Source organism: Myxine glutinosa, chromosome 7 (assembly GCF_964187855.1).
Source record: "Myxine glutinosa chromosome 7, kmMyxGlut1.1, whole genome shotgun sequence".
Lineage (NCBI taxonomy): Eukaryota > Metazoa > Chordata > Myxini > Myxiniformes > Myxinidae > Myxine > Myxine glutinosa.
In genome coordinates, this window is record NC_136267.1 from 44,607,745 (window position 1) to 44,629,422 (window position 21,678).

The following is a 21,678-nucleotide window of genomic DNA, read 5'->3' on the forward strand; positions in this document are numbered from 1 at the left end:
GACAAGCTGTTCTATAACGCAGGGCGTTGCCGAAGAACACTCTGTAGAGCAAAAGTCTTTCCTAGACCGTTCTCATCGTTCATTTGTGTACAAGGCCATTCATCCACACAAGTGCAATTGCTCCTATTGTGGGCTAGTTTTGCTATTGTTCACCCAAGGAGGCAGTCGAATCTAGCGTCCCAAGGGTATTTGCTATCTCTTGGCTGGAGGATCAAATGCAAGCACTTTCCTTATTGAAACAGGTGTGGCCTCTACTCCCTCAATCTGATCTTGTCTTGCCTGCCTTTTCAGCTTTTCATCACTTCCACGCTATGCCAAGTTGCACGTGTTAAACCAGTAAAACCATTCCTCGTCCACCATCCCTGCAAGTTTAAGGTTAATGCTCACCTACACTCCTTTAATCCCCTTTTCCCCTATCTGTATAATGACATCACCAGGTACATCCAGTCTTGTTTTCCCTCGAGTCTCTCAAAATGACTGCGCACTGCATGCTCATGTGGGCTCCCATGTGCATGCTTGTCCTGCTCGTTATCTACGCTTATCTTGTTTGTTTGTGTGCATCTTGTCTGCTTGTTTCCTTTGACTCGGTCGTCAGTGTTTTGACCTTTCACCCGTATCATCCCACTCCCCCAGGAGTCTCTTCCTCTGTGCTGAAAATGCAATGAAAATGAATAACGTTTTCAGAAATGTTACTTCTGTGCAGGGGCCTCTTTAAAGAAAGGACAACTTGCAACTTTGTGCTAAAACAAAGGACGCAATTGCAACCGGTCCCCTTGTGTTTTATACCTCTCCCCCCCGCCCTCCCCCTCCCACGCCTCCTGCCCCCAAGCCCTCTCCCTCCCACACTTCTCTCTGCTCTCAAATGTTGTGGTTGTGTGCTTCCCCTTCTCTCCCCATCTTGTCTTCCGCTCCCTCTTTTTGTATATTTTGTTTGTCTGGTTGATTTGTTTGTGAAATAAATGTTAGCTCTTTCACGAGCCTCGATTCAGTATACAAAAAAAACAAAAAAACAAAAACTCTGATTATGCTCCCCATAATGAACGATCATTGCAAATGGCCTGAACTTTGGTTAACAGATATTGTCACCCAGTGTGCAAATCCGAGCTTACACACCCGAGACACGTGGTGTGTGGTCACGGAGAACCGAGCGGGGTTTGGCCAAATTCAAAGCTGAGCACGGGAAATAGAATCCCACGCTTTTTCCAACGGCTGCCTGCTGTTCTAACAACACGGTGGCGGGACGACATGTCCCTACTCCAATGATGTAATGAACATTTTAAGCGTGAACGAATGGTCACAATAAAACAGAGCATCGCAATATGAACTGGAACAGCCCTCGGTAGAGCGCGTACCTCCGCCAGGCCCAACAGTTCGTTTTGTATCCCAATGATAGGCTGGATCTGGATTCGGACCTGAACCAAAATCTAATCGGTTTGTTTTTGTCACCTAACCAACTCGTCCACCAAGTTTAGTCATTACTCGTCCATAACTTTTTTTAATATCATGTTACATATCGCATTTCGTCCGATCTCTCAATGGTAAAGAATCAGGTAAAAATTAAATAATTATCATATCAGAATCCATATTCAGATCTTCACCAAAATCGAATCGATTCGTCCATGTAACACACCCTACCTGTCCACCACGTTTCGTCCAAATCTGTCCATAACTTTTTGAGATATCCTGCTATATGTCGGTTTTGGCCCTATCACTCAATAGTGAATAATAACTTGAAAATTAAATAATTCTCGTATCCGAATCCATATTCAGATCTTCACCAAAATTGAACCAATTCTTCCTTGTCACACACCCAACCTCTCCAAAAAGTTTCTTCCGAATCCGTCCACAACTTTTTGAGATATCCTGCTATACGCCTTTTTTGGCCCTATCTTTTTTGGCCCTATATCAATGGTGAAGAATCACTACTCGTGAAGAAAATTCTACTAGCCGGATCCGAATCCGGATCTTCACCAAAACCTAATCGTTTCGTTCATGTCACATTCACTACCTCTGGCAAATTTAGTCTGAAGCCGTCCACAACTTTTTGAGATATCTCGTTCACAGACACACAGACAAACAAATGAAAAATCGGTCAGAGACCGAGGACTTGCCACAATGTACTTTTTTTATCGGCCATTTTGGATCAAAATGGCGGGAAATCTATACATGTATATACGTTAGGCACTGGAAGGTAACTGAGTAAGTGTATGCATATCTCTTGTCCTTTCAGAGTTATAGTGGTTTGAAATATATTTTCAATGAAAACTTGGCCCCCTGACCTTTGACCCCAAAAATCATTAAAACTAAGCATTTTTGACCATTTTAAGCCACATGTTATTATTCGGGAATTGAATAATGAACATTTTGGTGTTGGTTATAAGGGAATCAGGTAATGTTTGACAGAGTTATTAGTAAAAAAAAATTTTTTGACCTTGAGTTTGACCTTTCAAGGTCAAAGGTCATGGTACCAAATGAAATGTCGTATGTGACTTCCTATATGTCAGTAATAGTAAGTGTATGCATATCTCTTGTACTTTTAGAGTTATAGTGGTTTGAAATATATTTTAAATGAAAACTCGACCCCCCTGATTTCACGTTTTGGGTGATCTTGAGCTTGACCTTGGGCCTAGAGAGTTAAAAATTGGGCACAGTCTATTCCAGGGAAAGGCAAATACGTGTGAAAAGTTTGATGATGGTATGTGCAACGATGTTGACATAGTACTGCGCACAAACAGACAGACAGACAAACCAACCAACCAACATACTAGCCGGAATCTATTTCCGGCAAGTAACAAACAAGAACTATGTCGTGCATAGCACGATACTTGCGAAATCCCTTAAATAAGTTGCTGGCCTGTGTTTATCTCAAAAATAATTGGTGGTTGAATTCACTGACCAGATATGCAAGTCCTCTTAAATTTAATTTCCAGGTCAATCGGATAAAAATTGAGGATTTTAGAAATTTGGCCTATGTTGACCTTTTGGACAATGTTGACCTCAAATATAATTGGTAGTTGACTTCAGTGACCAGATATGCAAATCCTCTTCAAATTTCAAGTCAATCGGATGAAAATTGCGCATTTTAGAAATTTGACAAAGTTGGTGACCTTTGGCCTATGTTGACCTTTTGACCTTTTGACCCCAAAAATAATATGCTCCTTGATTATGACGAACTCTACCATTTGGCGAGGTTTTGTGAAGATCATTTGAAAATTGTGACCTGTAGGCGACTGACATACAGACATACAGACATACAGACAGACAGACAGACAAGAGAGACAGACAGACAGACAGAATGAAAAATCACTCATAGAGTGACACTTGGCAAAAATAACAAAGTGGAATGGCACTCAGTAAAGCATCCTTTTACCTTACAAATAATTGTTGGTTGAATTCTGTGACCTGATATGCAAATCGTCTTCAAATTTTAAATTAATCGGATGAAAATTGATAATTTTAGAAATTTGACCTAGGTTGACCTTTTGGCCGACGTTGACCTCAAAAATAGTTTGTGGTTGAATTCAATAAGCTGACCTGCAAATCCTATTCAGATTTCAAGTCAATCAGATTAAAATGTAGGATTTTAGAAATTTCAAAATGGTTGTTGACATTTGGCCTATGTTCACCTTTTGGCCCATGCTGATCTCAAAAATAGCTGTTGGTTGGTTTCAGTAAGTTGATATGAACATCCTATTCAAATTTCAAGTGAATCGGATGAAAATTTAGGATTTTAGAAATTTGAAAAGGTTGTTTACCTTTTGGCCTATGTTGACCTTTTGGCCTATGTTGACCTTTTGGCCTATGTTGACCTTTTGGCCTATGTTGACCTTTTGGCCTATGTTAATCTCCATAATAGTTGGTGGTTGAGCTCAGTTAGCTGATATGCAAATCCTATTCAAATTTCAAGTCTATCGGATGAAAAGTGAGGATTTTAGAAATTTGAAACAAGTGGTTGACGTTTGGCCTATGTTGACCTTTTGACCTCAAAAATAAATGTGATTCTGTCAGACCACGAACTCTACCATTTGGTGAAGTTTCGTGAAGATCGATTTGAAATTGTGACCTGTACGCAAGTATAAGTGAGCGGACAGACAAACAAACACACAAACCGGAGTGATCAACATACATGTCCAAAATATATTTTTTGCCAATTAACGCATAAGACCAACCAATATATTTGAACAATCTTCAATTTTTTCAAGTAACAAAGACAGACATGTGTGAAAGCATAACCTCCATCCACCTTCGGTGGCGGAGGTAAAACTGTAATCGGCTTGTTCTTGTCACCTACCCAATTCATCCAACAATATTTGTCATAATCCATAAATAACTTTTTGAGATATCATGCTACTGTAGCGGTTACCGGTAGCATGACACAATTACCCTGCACCGGCCGATGACGCAACCGGCGAGCGGTCACATGTCCGGACTCGCCCGGGCGGGTTGAGACTTGCCTTTACCGGGCGAACGCTTGCCTTGCATACCACGCCCCGTTGAGAGGCGTGGCTTATCTATTTGCATACCACGCCCCGCCTGAGAGGCGTGGCTTTTGTGTGTTGAGTTTCTGATATATATTTCCGCCCGTTCGATGGGCTGATTCAGTGCTTTGGAGTTCGTTTGAGTGAGCTGGGAATAAATAGCTCAGAGAAACTTAATTCCTGGCGTCGTCCATTTTGTCCGATTTTATCGTGCGAGCACAGCTCCCACACTACTGTATATATCATTTATTGTCCCGTCTCCTAATGGTGAAGAATCACTTAAATAAATTACTACACAAAAACAACTACATTTGAAGACTGGGGGCACAAATCCATACGGCCGATACGAGCCTCAAAAAAACAGTCAGAATCTTAACTTCTTTTTTTTCTTCTTTTTACGTTAAAGACTCTCGTCACGGACTGAATCATACTTGAGGCCATATCTATAGAAAAGAGAAAGAGAGCCAATATTACGGGATAATTCAAGCAAGTTGAGTTTTGAGGTCAGATTGGGAGAGTTGATGAGTCAGAATGCTTTAGACTCAACTGTAACGTAAATATGTAGAGTTAGACTCTCTCTAGATGTGTCCAGAAGCTATAGACGAATCAATACTTCATATAATCAGAGCAACTTTTCAGATGAGAGGAATCTCCGACAATCTGAACAGGACTTAAATACTCCTGTCTAAGTCTAAGTCTGGTAACGACACATGATGGGCGGGGATAGGTAGGTTATTAAAATAAATAAATAAACCTCAACTTGAAGCCGGGGCAGAATAATATAGTGGGTGATAATGGTGGAAATAGCATCTCTGCCAGTGCATCCACCACATATGCAGGTGACCTAGTATGGAGGACAGAGCAATCTAGTACCGAGATGCGACGGTTCGAATGGGCATTGTGGTGCTCAAGCTCCAGGGAATCGAAATAATCCATAGCAAGCTTTCTTCCTTTCTTTTATCTTCTTTCCTCTCTCTCTCTCTTTCTCTTCCCGCACTCAATTCAATGCTGGTCAAATCAAATACAAGCAGCTTGGTGAGGATGGAGAGTAATGTTTGGATTGAGCGGTATAGGGGGTTCATGGTTGTAATTATCATGGGGGGGAGTGGGTGGCAGGCTTGTGGGCACCGAATTGTGGGCATCTTGGTAAACACAGGCTTATGGGCATCTTGCGGCTCTAGATTGATTGGCCTGTGACCTCACGCCTCTGGTTACAAAGCGCCACCCAACCAAGGCAAAACCAAACAGCATGAAGATGAGCAGCAATCTACATGACACTTAAATACCACTGGGAGTCACCATACAATTTCCTGTGCATTAACAGTAGACATTCTACAGTGGTTTGCAAAAGTATTCACCCCCTACCAAAAATGGCACATTTAGATGAATTACGAATTATGGATAAACAATGTTTCCAAATGAACCTTTTTATTCATAAATAAAGAGATCAATCTAAACACTCTTATAGTTGAAGTAGGTTCCATGTCAGGAATACCTGCAAAAACTCATGTACAAATCAAAATTCACTGGTTGTAAAAGTATTCTGCCCCTTAGGTCAGTACTTCGTGGACTCACCTTTTTGCAGGAATGACTGCTTCAAGTGTTTTTGGGTCGTCTCTACCAGCTTTTCACAGTGAGATGGTGAAATATTTGCCCATTCTTCACGTGAAAATTGCTCTATTTCTGTCAAATTTGATGGGGATCGTCGATGGATTGCAATCTTCAAGTCTCGCCATAAATGTTCAATTGTGTTCAAGTCAAGACTGTGATTGGGCCACTCAAGAACATTTATGTTATACTTATTCAGTCACTCGAGTGCAGTTTTAGCTTTGTGCTTCAGATCATTGTCCTGCTGAAACGTGAATTTCTTACCCAGTTTAAGATTCATGGCTGATTCAAGCAGGTTTTCATCAAGGATTCTCCTGTACTTTGCACTGTCCATTGCTCCTTGTATCCTGACAAGATTGCCAGTCCCTGATGATGAAAAGCAGCCCCATAACATGATGCTGCCACCACCATGCTTAAACGTTTGACTGGTGTTGACTGGGTGATGTGCAGTGTTCGGCTTGCGTTAAACATAGCTCTTTGAATTTAGATGAAAAAGTCCAATTTTTGTCTCGGCTGACACCAAAACTTTTCTCCACTTGCCTGCAGTTTAAACACATTAAGATACTCCATATCAGCTTTTAGATGCGCCTATTTCAATAATGGCTTCTTTCTTGCAACCCGTATAAAGCTGGTCCAGCTTCATACAGCTGATGTATTAACAAAAGAGGTGCAAGTTGATGCTCTTGTAAAGGGCAATGTTGACTCTTACGTCATGGCTGCGAAATTCAAGAGCTGCTTGAAATACACAAAACTGTCCAGACAAGTGTACAGCATTACAAGTGTACTCAAGAGATGAAATGGCTACCATAAGCCAGCTTTGTGAAGGGAAGGGAATATTGTTGAATGATGAACACTGACTCCCATCTCGGACATAGAACCTTGCAGATCTTTAAAATTCATTATTGGATTTACAGTGACATTCCAAAGCAGTTTCCTGCTTGCCCAGCTGCTAAGTTTGGATGGTCGACCTGATCTGGGTAGAGTCTGCTTGATATGATACATCTTCCACTTCTTAATAATGGATTTCACCATACACAAGGGGATAATGAGTGACTTTGAAATCCTCTTATAACCCTCTCCAGATCGGTGCTTCTCCACCACTTCATGTCTGACTTCTTAGGAAAGTTCCTTGTTTTTCATGTTTGCCTTGTTGGTTTACCAAGTGAGTTGCACCTTAAAACTCCTTAGATAATTGGGGAAGCTTAATTTTTAAGTTAAACTACTGACTACATACAGGTGAAACCTATTACACTTATTTTGTAACCTTTCAAACAAATAGTTTACTCCTGAAGTTATTTCGGGTTGATTAGGCAAAGGGTTTGAATACTTATGCAACTGAGAATCATCTGATTTCTGTTAATCAAACTTATTCACATTTATCTGCATTTTTTACCTTTATCACTTTGGAGTAGTTTGTGAAGACTGTATATTAAGTTTGAATTGAGAGTATCAAGAAATAAGCTCAGATGGCATAAAAATGTGAAAACCTTGGATAGGGGGGGGGGGGGGGTGGGGAGGGGGTGAATACTTTTACAGGCCACTGTAGATTTGCCATTGTATATCAATTAAATATATAACCTTAAAATGTACTCTGAACCCAGCGTTGGTTTAATGGAGCTTAACATGCCCTGCAAGAGTTTCACTAAGTTGCATACATTAGATTCCAAACAGTTTTCAAAGTTTTCTTTGAAGTTGCCTCATTCGGTATATATCAGTTATCTTTATGGCAGTGTAAATGAGGGTGCAGGCTGACAGGATCGGTCGGAGGTCACACACTCACTTTTGAGCTGTCTAGTCTGGGTTCAATTCCAGGTTTGACCATAAACTCTCATCCTGGTGCTTCACAGGCAGGCTGCTGTCGCATCAAAGAGTGTGTCCTCTATGTTAGCCTTCTCTAGTGTGGATGTTAAATATCTCACGGTACCTTTCAAAAAGAGTTGGCAATTGTGTGCCAGTACCCTGTCCAAATTAAAAAATTCCTGCTATAACCTGGTTGAGAGAGAGAGAGAGAGAGAGAGAGAGAGAGAGAGAGAGAGAGAGAGAGAGAGAGAGAGAGAGAGAGAGAGAGAGAGAGAGAGAGAGAGAGAGAGAGAGAGAGAGAGAGAGAGACAGAGAGAGAGAGAGAGAGAGAGAGAGGAGATGGTCTTTGCCAGGTCTATTTGCTCATTGGATAGAAAACAGAGTACCAATAATATTCAAGGTCATCGGTGACAGATCACAAATGATGTTTTTTCATATTTCCCAGATTTCTCGTAAGTAATGGTATCAATAATTAAACATTTATAAAAGATGTATTATTTGTGGATTCACTTTAAAATAGCGTAGGGTTCATCACACTTCTTGCAAATATTCTGGAAAAATTAAAAGCTTCTTTTTTTTTTTTACTGGAGGTGAACCGAATGAGTACACGTAAGACAAATTAGATATAGATCTAGTAACCTTCGATGTATTTGGTGTATTTGCAAAAGAGATGCAAAATGATGTTCTTGTGAAGGGAAATGACAGCTCTCACATCATGGCTCCAAAATTGAAGAGCTGCTCGAAATACCCAAAACTGTCCAGACCAGTGTACACCATGAGTGTGCACTATATATGGAAACCAATAATTGTTTTCACAGTTATTATGTTCGTGCATGGTGGATGTGAATAACTATAAGGGTGGAAGGTTAACATGCGGATGGAGGAGAAATAAAGTTTTAACATAGATGGGACAAACCTATCATCAGGTTATTAATACCAGCAACTGTACCCGCCCTACGGGGCGGGGCTTCAATTGGGAGGCCCAAATGAAAAGGCAAAATATCAGAAATTGAAGGCTTTTTATTTTATTTTAAACGATTTATATAAACATCCGTTAAATCGTATCACATGCGAATCATCAAACTCTAAACAGTATTTGTAGAATTTCAATAAAAGCCACATCACTGTTCATATCGGTAAATATGATTCCATCGTGTTTGGAAAAACTGGAAAATTGGAAAAATTTGGAAATTGGAAAAACAATATAGCCTATTTTACTCCAGGGGGTCCCAGGATTACCCATCCAAAATTTCGTTGCGATCGGTTCGGCCGTTTTTGCGGTACCTGGGAACAGACGGACAGACGGACAGACATTTGGTGAATTATAGCAAGATATGCAAGATAAGCAAGAGTAGACAAAACATCAAAAGGTGGGTATTAAAAAACTGTCCCTCTTTGACCTCATCACAGGAGAGTCCAATAAAGTTGAGAGTTGCACAATGCAGGAGAGACAGATGTGATGTCAGGATGAGCAGTACTCAATGATGAGCAGTACTCCAATGAGCTATGGATGAACAATATGGCCTTGTAGACTGTGAAGAGTTCCGATTTTCCGAGGAAATACTTGGATCAGTGGAGGATGTCCAGTCTGCATCTGACTTTGGAGCCCAGCTTAACTATGTGCTATATGACCCAGGAGAGGTCATACCTGACTGATGTTGAGTCTTAGAAGCTCAAAAGATTGAATGGCTACAAGTGGCTGGCCATGAAAATAGATAGGTGGGTTACTTTAGCAATCCTTCTGGATTGACAGGGTGAGAGAGTGAGATTTTCCAGGATTGAAGGAGATGTCCATTTACCAGACCAGCATTTAATCAATTGCAGATGAGCAGAGAGTGACGCCGCTGCAATTTGCCTAGCAGAGGCATTATGGTGACAAATATTGGCAAAAGTGCAAAAGTAACGCATAATATAACATTTTGAAATTGCTATTTCACATTATGATTTCACTTTGTTTTGTTTTCACCCCTGTTTGTCTATCTGTTTGTCTGTGAGCAGGATAATTCAAAAAGTTGTGGACGGATTTGGACGAAAGTTTGTGGAATGGTTAGTTGTGTGACAAGGATGAATCGATTCTATTTTGATGAAGATCCCGATCTGGATCCGGATACGAGATTTTTAAAAGTTATTCTTCCCCATTGGGAGCTTTTGGGTAGGCGAGTGGGGTGGGTGACAAGAACAAGCCAATTTGATTTTGGTCCAGTTCTGAACACAGATGTTGTTTCATGAAAAGTGCATGGAGAGCTTCGTTCGATGTTGTTACCCTCGCCAGAAGAGAGGGTATTGCATTTGAGTCCGTTTGTCTGTCTGTCTGTTTGTTTGTTTGTCCGTACAGAATAAATATGATTTTCTCTGCAACCGTTGGTCCGATCGACAGTAAATTATCACTATAGGTGCAACTCCACCTGTTTAATTTTTTGAATGATAATTATGACGTTATAGGTCACGTGGTTCGGCCGTCATCTTGGAAAAACCGAAAAACTTTGCACCTCTATATCTCTGAAAGTGCTGAATAGAAAAAATTGAGTCATGGCTCATTGTAAAGAACTCTCCATGTGGAATAACATATGTTAATGATGATGTCATACGTGCCTCGATTATGACATCATAATTCGATAAGTACAAAACTTCATCTGATAAAGATGAAAATTTCTTGAGCATCATCTAGGAATAAATTAGTGGAGAAAAAAACAATAATGACGTCACTTGGTTCTGCCGCCATATTTGTTTTAACACAAAAGCCTTAAAAACCACATATAATACATCCTGGCGAGGGTTTGCAATCGCTGATTGCTCTTTTTCTTGTTTTTGATGTTGTTTAGAGGTCGACCCATCACTGGGGATGGTAGTCGGACCAAAGCGATAGATATTCCCTGCTACTGAGGTCTATATCCTCTTCTGCAAAAAAAAACAAAGTCAAAATCTTGATGAATTTGCTATATTGAAAAAGGACACCAAACATTCGGAATTGGAAGAATCCTTAAAATATGGTTCATTGCAAAAGTCAGGAAAAATTAGATGTGGCTTCGACGAAGGTGCTTAATGATACGCACACAGTAAACGAGGTTTGATGATTCCCGAAAAGAACCATGCAATGAACAGCAACAATAATGTAATGCAGTGTAATGAATAGAAAACAACAAAAAAGCAGCCGAATAGAGAGAGGTTCGGCCATTAACCATGGTAGACATTCTTGGGGCACCTCCTGATGGAAACCGGCCAGCACGCACCATGGGCCTGTTAGAAGCGACCATTGCGAACAAAGCTTTGCTCAGTCGAAATACCTCAAATCGTTCAAGATAACACGTCATGTGTTTTCCTCACGCATGGGAAGCCTTATTATTACCTCCGCCACTGAAGGTGGGCAGAGGTTATGCTTTCACCCCTGTCTGTCTGTTACTTGGCAAAAAAAATGAGAAACTTTTTAAAGTATGTGTTTGTTTGTCTGTCCGCTCACTTATACTTGCCTACAGGTCACAATTTTAAACCGATCTTCAGGAAACTTCACCAAATGGTAGAGTTCGTGGTCCGACAAAATCCTATGTATTTTTGAGATCAGGCTAGGACAAAGGTCAACAACAATTTCAAATTTCTAAAATCCTCAATTTTCATCCGATTCACGTTGAAATTTGAATGGGATTTACATATCGGCTAACTGAATTCAAACACCAACTATTTTTGAGGTCAACATAGGCCAAAAGAGCAACATAGGCCAAAGGGCAACCACTTTTTTCGCATCTCTAAAATCCTCAATTTGCATCCGATTGACTTGGAATTTGAATCCGATTTACATATCGGCGAACTGAATTCAACCACCAACTATTTTTGAGATCAACATGGGCCAAAGATCAATGTAGGCCAAAGGTCAACAACAATTTCAAATTTCTAAAATCCTTAATTTTCATTCGATTGACTTAAAATTTGAATAGGATTTTCATATCAGCTTACTGAAACCAACCACCAACTATTTTTGAGGTCAACATAGGCCAAAAGGTCAACATAGGCCAGATTTCTAAAATTGTCAACTTTTCATCAGATTAACTTAAACTTTGAAGACGATTTGCATATCAGGTCACTGAATTCAACCACAAATTATTTTTGAGGTCAAAAGGATGCTCTACTGAGTGCCATGCTACTTTGTTCTGTTTTGCCAAGTGTCGCTCTATGAGTGATTTTTCATTTGTCTGTTTGTCTATCTGTTAGTTTGTCTGTTTGTCTATCTGTTTGTTTGTCTGTTTGTCTGTATGTTTGTTTGCTTTTCTGTATGTTTGTCTGTATGTTTGTTTTTCTTTTCTGTCTGTCTGTTTGTCTGTCTGTCTGTTTGTCTGCCTGTTTCTTTGTTTGTCTATTTGTGAACAGGATATCTCAAAAAGTTGCGGACGGATTTGTACGAAATTTGATGGATGGATTGCGTATGTGACAATGACAAATTGATTAGATTTTGGTGAAGATCTATATCTGGATACTAGATTTTTAGTGATTCATCACCATTGAGAGATAGGGCTAAAACTGATATATAGCATGAAATCTCAAAAAGTTGTGGATGGATTTGGATGAAACTTGGTGGACAGTTTGGGTGTAACAAGGACGAATCGTTTTCATTTTTGTTCAGGTCTGAATCCAGATCCGGCCTATCAGTGGGATACAAAACGTAAACTGTTCAGCATGGTGGAGGCATGCGCTCCACAGAGTGTCGTTTTCGTTTACCGGGTGTAACCGGTTAAACATCACATCTATCTTGTGTCCGTGCTCCATATGTTGCACCATGCAGTGCTTCTACGATGTAACTCCATCTGATGCTGTATTAAATTTTGTTGGTGGTGTGTCATTAGCTCATTATATAGTGCGCACTTTGGTGTGCAAGTGTTTTGCACTGTACATTTAGTACTGAGTGAAGATACCATCATGGTTTGTGCACCTCATCCCGTGTGGCGGACATATTGGCATGGTCCAAGTACCAAAACCATGCCAAGGTATATTTACCTTGTCCTGTGGTGAGGTGTGAATTCTCTCTTCCTGTAACTTGATATTTATAAGTATGTTCCATGTGGGGAACATATGGGGCTGTGTATTTACACTGCGTCATGCTGTGCGAACATAACTGCAAAAACCACATTATTTTGCAAAGGTGTGCTTTCATCTCTCACTCATAAATTTATAAACCACCATTAGTAGCATGTTGATGATCTCTTCTGTGTTTGCCACACATTTTGCTCCAATCTAAGCACACTGTATGATCTTGTTGCAGATGCTTCACTCTGCATGATAGAGCTATTACTCATTCTTTAACGGCACAAATTATTCCCACCTTCTTGTAGTGTCACCTGGGTGAGGGGCGTCCGAGTGGTTCTGACCCAGGGCTTTCTGGAACTGGCTGGCCAGGCCTGAAGCGTGACAATCAGGAATTCATAAATTACTGAGGGTAATGGCGATAACTCGCCCACTATTTGTGAAAGAGACCATGGGATCTGTAACTTTCACCAATCACCAGTGACACTTCATGGGTGTCACAGCTTAACATCCATCTGAAGGACAGCGCGTACTGGGAAACACCAGGATGACAATTTAGAACAGGGTCGAGATTCAAACTCAAGTTAGGCAGATCAAATGCAAGTACGCCTACCCCTCTCAGTTATCATGCTAACTTCACATCTATATAAACAATAAAATATGTTAAGCACTCCTACAAAAAAAAAATTACCAAATTATTTTTTGCAAATTTTTTTTTCAAAAAAAATAAAAATATATCAACTTCAAATTTCCTTTCAAACACAAACTATAAATCATGTGAAAATGCAAAGCCCGTCCACGTCCGTTTGTATGCAGAAGTCTTCTTCTTCTGTATACTCAAACTAACGAAAGCAGTTTTTAAAAAAATACAAAATGAAAATTGATTATTTTATGCAGCCTTGACCTTTGAACTGTTGATCTAAAAAAAAAAACAGCTTCTAGTTTTTGATTGGTGAACCAATTCATTGATCCAATCTGCAAATTCTTAACATTTCAGGTCAACCATATGAAAATCGACAATGTTATCTGACCCTGACCTCTGACCTTTTGACCAAATTATCAATTTGCCTTTTCCACATTATCATAATAAAGCTTTGTTGAAAATTTGATTGCAAAACTCAAATGGTAAATTATAATTTCAGGTCAATTGGATGAAAATTGATTATTGTGATGCTGACCTTTGACTGTGTGTGTGTGTGTGTGTGTGTGTGTGTGTGTGTGTGTGTGTGTGTGTGTATGTGTGTGTGTTGTTTGTGTGTGTGTATGTGTGTGTGTGTGTCTGTGTGTCTGTGTTGTGTGTGTGTGTGTTGTTTGTTTGTGTGTATGTGTGTTGTTTGTGTGTGTGTGTGTGTGTGTGTGCCTGTGTGTGTGTCTGTGTGTCTGTGTTGTGTGTGTGTCGTTTGTTTGTGTGTGTGTTGCATGTGTGTGTGTGTGTTGTTTGTGTGTGTGTGTGTGTGTGTGTGTGTGTGTGTGTTTGTTTGTGTGCTTTATTACGAGCCTTAGCCCACGAATAAAAAATATTCATTAATAGATTAGAATACGATTAAAATGATGTTTGAAGATTGTGCAAGGCAAACTGTTACTCTCCTATTGGTTGTTATCCCTATATGCGGTTGTTATCTCCTTAGTATGATTATTGTGACGTGTTGAAATATTTCTGGCAATATTTGATCGATCTCTGAGAACTTGAACATTTTCACGCATCATGTGAAATCCTCCAAACTGATAAGTTTGTGCCAAAGTATAACTTTCCCGTCGGTCGGCCTGTCAATTTGATTCCTCATGCGGACAATATTGCCCTTACAAAAATCCTAAGATGCATTTATATTGAAAACTTGTAAAAATTAATGAGGTTGCAAAGACATTTTCATCGGATCCCATTATAATTCCTTGAGATTGTTTCAGGGCATTTGAAAGAGGACAAGCACAGAGGGATCTTCAGGAATCAAATTTCTATATGCTACATCCCACGACCCCTCCATAAACAGTAGGCACAAGTTAACATGTTTCTTTAAAATGTTTCTTTGACAAACCATAGCCATGACCAAGTCTGATATACAAGCTGCAAAACATTGAATTCACATTCACGGCACGAGGTAGGGTTCAACATGACAGTCTGCAGCACCTGTTTACCTTTCCGCACACATATTCGGCTATATTACGCCTTTATTATGGATAATACGCCTAATATTAAGGAAATGTCAAAAGCAATGTGAAACCCAAGCACCTTCGTAAATATAACTATAAATCATGAATAAAATAAATTAATCTGATTAAGCAACAAACGCAAAAAACAACAACAACCACGGTTCCCGAAAAAGGCCAACCCCCGCTTTGCGGGGAAAAATGGCCTCTAAAGGTGGTTATTTTTTTTAATAATCTGATTAAGCAATATAAATAAATGAATTATCATGATGTCAAAAAAATCCCAAACTTTCTGCCTGTCGAGTAGTGTAAAACCAAGACAATAAGACATGGTATTTTATATATCTTACTGCTTTAATTGAAAAATCTAAGTGAATGATTGTAAACTGTTTCTCGAGATACAAATTAAAAATTGCACTTTTTCATAACTTGTGATCAATTACCTCCGCTACCGAAGGTGGATGGAGGTTATGTTTTCACGCCTGTCCTTCTGTCTGTCTGGTTGGTCTGTCTGTGAGCGGGATATCTCAAAAGCTTATGGACGGATATGAACAAAACTTGGCGGAGAGGTTCGGTGTGTGACAAGAATGAAATGACTCGATTTTGGGCAAGATCTGAATACATATCCCGATACGATAATTAAATTTTTTTTCTAAGTGATTCTTCATCATTGAGTAATAGGGCCAAAAACGATATATCGCATGACATTTCAAAAAGATATGGATGGATTTGGACAATACTTCATGAACAGGTTTGGTGTGTGACGAGGACAAATTGTTTCGATTTTGGTCAATATTCGGATCCCGATACGAGAATTTAAAAAAAACTTATTTTGTGATTCTTCACCATTAAGATATAAGGCCAAAACGATATACACCACGATATTTCAAAAGGTTGTGGATGGGTTATGATAAAACTTGGTGGATGAGTTGGGTTGGTGACAATAACAAGCCAATTCGATTTTGGTGAAGATATGAAGACGGATCCAGATACGAGAATTTTTTTTTTTTTTGTGATTTGTCACCATTGAGTAATAGGGCCAAAACTATATATAGCATATGATACTTCAAAAAGTTATGGATGGATTCGAATGAAACTTGATGGACAGGTTGGGTGTGTGACAAGGACAAATTGTTTTGCCTTTGGTGAAGATTTGGATTCCGATACTAGAATATTTGAAAAAAAATTGTGATTCTTCACCATTAAGATATAAGGCCAAAACGATATACAGCATGAGATTTCAAAAAGTTGTGGATTGGTTATGACAAAACTTGATGGATGAGTTGGGTGGGTGACAAGAACAAACAACACCAACAACAACAACAACAACAGGCATTTAAAGATTATTATTTTCCCTGCAAGAGCGGGGGTTAGCCTTGCGGGCCCCATGACAATCTCCTCCATCTTGCCCTATTTTCTGCATCTCTCCTTGTTAACCCCCTTGCCCGCATTTCGTCTTCCACCATCTTTAGCCAAGTCTTTCTCGGTCTTCCCCATCCTCTACTCCCTTCTACATTCATTTCCATCACTCTTCTCAACCAATCACTTTCATCCTTCCTCAACACATGACCAAACCATCTCAACCTGTTCCTCTTCACAGCATCCATCACAGGCTCTATTCCCATCATCTTTCGCAATTCATCATTTGTCTTCCTCTCTCTCAACGATACTCCGCACATCCACTGAACTATTCGCATTTCCACCCTTTCCAGCCTTCGTTTCTGTTCTACATTCATTACCCATGTCTAGAGTCTAGAGCATGGTGACAAGAACAAGCCGATTAGATTTTGGTTCATGTACGAATCCAGATCCGGCCTATCAGTGGATCTGTTCTGGTATCCACAAAACATAACCTGTTCAGCCTGGCGGAGGTTTGCGCTCTACCGAGTGCCATTCTTGTTTTAGTTTAAATAACTGACATTTTATTTATACCTTGTGTCATATGATGTAAAGGCTCCGAAAGCATTGCATATGCTGTTGTGAAATGTACCAATTGTTATGGACAAAAACATATCCTTATAATTACCATTTGTAAGCATAAGAGGAAATATATATTTTAAATCCCTATCAAAAGGGTCTCTTTCAAAGCGACTTGAGGGTGCTTTGGGGCTTTGTGTTCCAAGCTCCACACTACGCTGGCGGAACCTTAAAGCCTCCCTTGGGTTTCCCGCTATGTTCTCTCTCAGCCCAATTCTGCAGGAGAATACAGGGTGACGTTTGACTCACATGGTGTAGGAGAGGCACGGCGTGCATGTAGACCAGTTTACTGGCACAGATGGAAAGAGCTTTGTCATTCTCATGCAATGCTCATTCTTCGTTTGTCTGCATATTCCCTGCTTAAGGAAGTTTCTAACAAATTTTGTTTGACAAAATATGTGGTTTGACAAAATATGTGGTCTGGCAAAAGTTCAAAGAAAAGGAAAGAATGTGTTTTTCAAAATCTACATATAATTATTCATCCTCGCTAATAAAAGCAGAGTTTCACACGCCAAACTTGTAAATGTTAACCACACGGTGAGATAATTAATAATTAGAATGAAACATGCATCAACTTTGAATGATGCAAAAACTTCATGGAACAACTTTAAATTCCCGGTAAGGAAAAATATTATCAATGAAAAAAAAAAAGACAAAATGAAACTATTAGGAAGCAAACAAAAAATATATACAAAGTTTACAAACCAGTTCATAGTTGATTGGTAGCTCACAAGTTGTGAAAACCTGCAAAACACAAAGTAGCATAAATTCTGTCAGTTGATCAAATCACTCTCGTTGGCATTTGAAGCATCTTTGTAAGAATAAATTTGTACATCTTATAATTAGAAGAGTTCACAAACAAGAGAACAGTGCAAGTACAAATGGGATGTAGGTGACTCATTCAGAGTGCCCTCTCTCTCTCTCTCTCTCTCTCTCTCTCCCTCTCTCTCTCCTTCTGAGGACAAACCTCGAGTCTCATTCCGCATGCCCGACTGACTGGATACGCCGTCCCTCTGCTCTCACTGGCACGAAGCAAATGGTCCGGCCAAGCCTTGTACTGGCCTCGACCCACCCACTTCCCGTCTGGACCATTTAATTCCCTCGCCCTTACACTATGATGAAGAAGGACAGCAGTGACAATGTGGGAAACTTTGGAGAAAGGAACAAGGATCTCATCTTAATTCCTCTCGACCACCACTCTTTGCACAATCCCACACCTATATAGGTCATAAAAGTGCAGGAATAGGGAGGCTTTTATGGGAATTAAACTATCAGCATTTGTGCTTAACTGACCGTGAATGCACAAGTTCCCCCCTTTCCAAACAACCACATCCGCTCTTGTTCTAAACCAGAGAGTTTCTTGAAACTGTACGTACATACTCTGGTTTACCGGGTAAAAGAAAAATAAAACTGTATTTTGTGTTTTCATATAATGAAGCCAAGACAAGCTGCAGCTTGGGAATGTTTTTACACTGGCTAACATTCCATCATAACGTGCAACTTTTACAAACATGTTTGGTTACTTTGAGGACAAATTGGCTTCTTTAACCATCAAAAAACTTAACATTAGTTAACCAACTCCAGATGTGTCAATATAATCGTCTTTTCAAATGCTACTCCCAAGTAGAGCAGTTATTGCTTTATAAAGACATTAATTTGTAAGCTGTACTTATTTTTTGTTCATCAGGCTTTCACTTGACAATACGTTGAATGATATTAGATGACAAAAAAAGTTTTGGAAAATGTGTTTTGTAGGAATATGGAACAAACTTGATATATATATATATATATATATATATATATATATATATATATATATATATATATATATATATATATATATATATATATACATATACTATATATATATATATATATATATATATATATATATATATATATATATATATATAACTGTAAGAAATAGTAGAAACTCCAAAGTATGAGCAGGGCGTCTCATTTGTATTGAATAAATAATCGTTAGATTAAATAAGACGCGGACGTAGCTTCAGGACGTCGATCTTTAATTGTCGACAAGCTTACGACCAACAAAGGTCTTCTTCTGAGTCAGCCCCAAGTTCAACGGAAGTTTTTATTTTATTTTATGTGTATATATATATATATATGTAAATATATATGTGTATGTATGTATATATGTATATATATATATATATGTATATATATATATATATATTATATATATATATATAATATATATTATATATATATATATATATATAATATATTATATATATATATATATATATATATATATATATATATATATATATATATAATATTATATATATAATATTATATATATATATATATAATATATATTATATATTATATATATATGTGTATATATATACGTATATATATATATATATATATATATATATATATATATATATATATATATATATATATATATATATATATATATTTCGATATCCTTTGTGAGCTGCGAAACCATTTGTGGAAGTTACAGATATTGTTTCAAAAACACGCAGAATGTTACAGGGTTAAAGATGAAAGGATGCTTTCAATAACACGACATAAATCACCAGCTTCTGAAGAATCCAAATCCATTGTATGCCAAAATGGACCTTTAATAACATTGCACAGAAAAATATAAACCATGAGCTCAAGCATCTTGCGAAGTAATAGCAGCTAGATAAGGTATGAAGCAGCCTTGTTTTGTTTACATTTAAATGTATAAGTGATTAGTTCATGGATGGAATTTTGGGTAGGATGGGCGCTCGTACCTCATACAATAGTAAGCACAAAACACCAGGCCAACTGTCGTGTGAATGAAAACAAAAATGCATGAGAAATAAGTTTCAAACAAACGGTGTTTGATCTTGTTGGAACGAACTTTTTGCTGTGTCAGAGGTGGGGATTTTTGGGAATTGTCTTGCTTAGAATCAGGGCAGTCTTAATTAATGATTGAATAATTTATTTATGAAATGATGGATCACAATCAGACCCATAGTTAACAACTAGATGGTATTGATGGAATTCTTACCCTGCGCAGTCAACTTGGTGTGAGCCAACTCTTCTGTTTTTGAAGGGTTTTTTTTCTTTGATCCAATATGGCTGCCAAACCATGTGAGCCGTGACATCATAAATTGATATTCTCGAATATAATTGTTGCATAGATCACGCTCAAGAAATTTCAAACTGATCAGACAAAGAAAGCGTTGTCCCTGTCAAATTATGACGTCATAACTAAGGCACCAATAAAAACACTTATTCCCCATGCGGAGTTCTTTACAATGAGCCATGGTTCAATTTTTCCATAGAGTGGTTTTGGAGAAAAAGAGGTGCAATGTTTTTCGATTTTTCCAAGATGGCGCCTGTACCACATGATCTATGACGTCATAATTATTTTTTTTTAAATTATACATGCAGAGGGGCTCCTATGGTAAAATTTCGTATCAATCGGATCAACGGTTGCCGAGAAAATAAATTTTTTAAATGCAGACACGCCACACGTACGTACACAACCGAATGCCTAACCCTGCTTTTCACTTCGCGAGCACAGGGTAAATATGCATTCATATTGCTTGTAATGAAAGCCATGATCTGGGGTGTTTAACACACTAAGGAATTTACAAAGAAGGAGATTTAAAATTATGTTGTTTTTTTGTACAAGACAGAAAAAAGAAGTAGTACATCTACTGGGGCCTTTGCTATCTTAACGTACCACACTTACTCCAATTACTTACTCCCCTACACAATCACCATATTTTTGTCAATCAGGTGCTAGGCAATCTGCAAACAGTATGATATAGTTGAGTAAGGTGACGACAGATGGGCCAGTTTCAATTTACATTCAAACAAATCCTCCTCCTCCTCATCTTCTTCACTTGCAATAATCACTCATTCAATCCCGTTTCTCATATCGATTCGATTCAGAAATCACTTACTGTATTCAATACTTTTTCTTTCAACATCTCAATTTAATTCATATAACAGTAATATATCGCCCTATCAAACAGTATTTCTGATTATACACCGCCTTTTAAAGCAATGCGTAAATCTATATCTATATCTACAGTACTAGGGCGTGCCCGTACGTGGGTGCCCGTTCCTTGCCAAAAAAAAAAAAAAAAATGTCTTCGCCCATGCATGCATGGGCGTGCCCATGGGCCCATGGGCGTGCCCGTAAGTGCGTGATGTGACCGTACAATGAATGTATCGTCCTGACGCCGCAGCTCGGATGGCGCTGCAGTTAATCGGGCCTGTATCGGCAGAGTTATTATAAACGTGTACTACAATCGATCGTACCTTACAGCGTCTGCTCGCCACGTTCAGCATCAGTACGTCGTCACTATGACTATCCGTAAATCCGGAAGTGACGTCCTCATTTGACTGTCCGGAAGGTCGCATATCGCAGTTACGATGAATCGCAAATTAGTTTTAATTAGTTTTAAAACATAGTTTAACGCCAACATAGCGGCAACATAGTTTGCCAACGTGAAATAAATGAATACGCTCTCAAATGTGCCGTCCGAGGCAGAGTCTGTTCGCCACGTTCGGCACACGTGATAGCTCGCTGCTCTCTGATTGGTTGAATCGTTTTTTGGACATAGCTCGGTAACTACTTCTCCGATTAATATGAAACCTTGAAAAGGCACATCCTCAGGTCCCCAGC

General features: G+C 38.9%; 1 protein-coding gene across 7 annotated transcripts in view; it reads right to left on the reverse strand.

The window, feature by feature from the left end:
• Nucleotides 1–21,678, reverse strand: part of LOC137431178 (tensin-3) — a 391,044-nt gene that overhangs the window by 210,587 nt on the left and 158,779 nt on the right. For 6 of the 7 annotated variants that reach the window (XM_078781594.1, XM_068122190.2, XM_068122191.2 and 3 more), the window contains one exon: nucleotides 17,724–17,762. Coding sequence is in view for 4 of the 7 variants with exons in the window: in XM_068122190.2 (XP_067978291.2) it covers nucleotides 17,724–17,762 (39 nt within the window). In the remaining 3 variants the exon portion in view is untranslated. Of the gene's footprint in view, nucleotides 1–17,723; nucleotides 17,763–17,985; nucleotides 18,114–21,678 lie in introns of those variants that run through there. The other variant, XM_068122193.2, reaches the window with a different exon arrangement.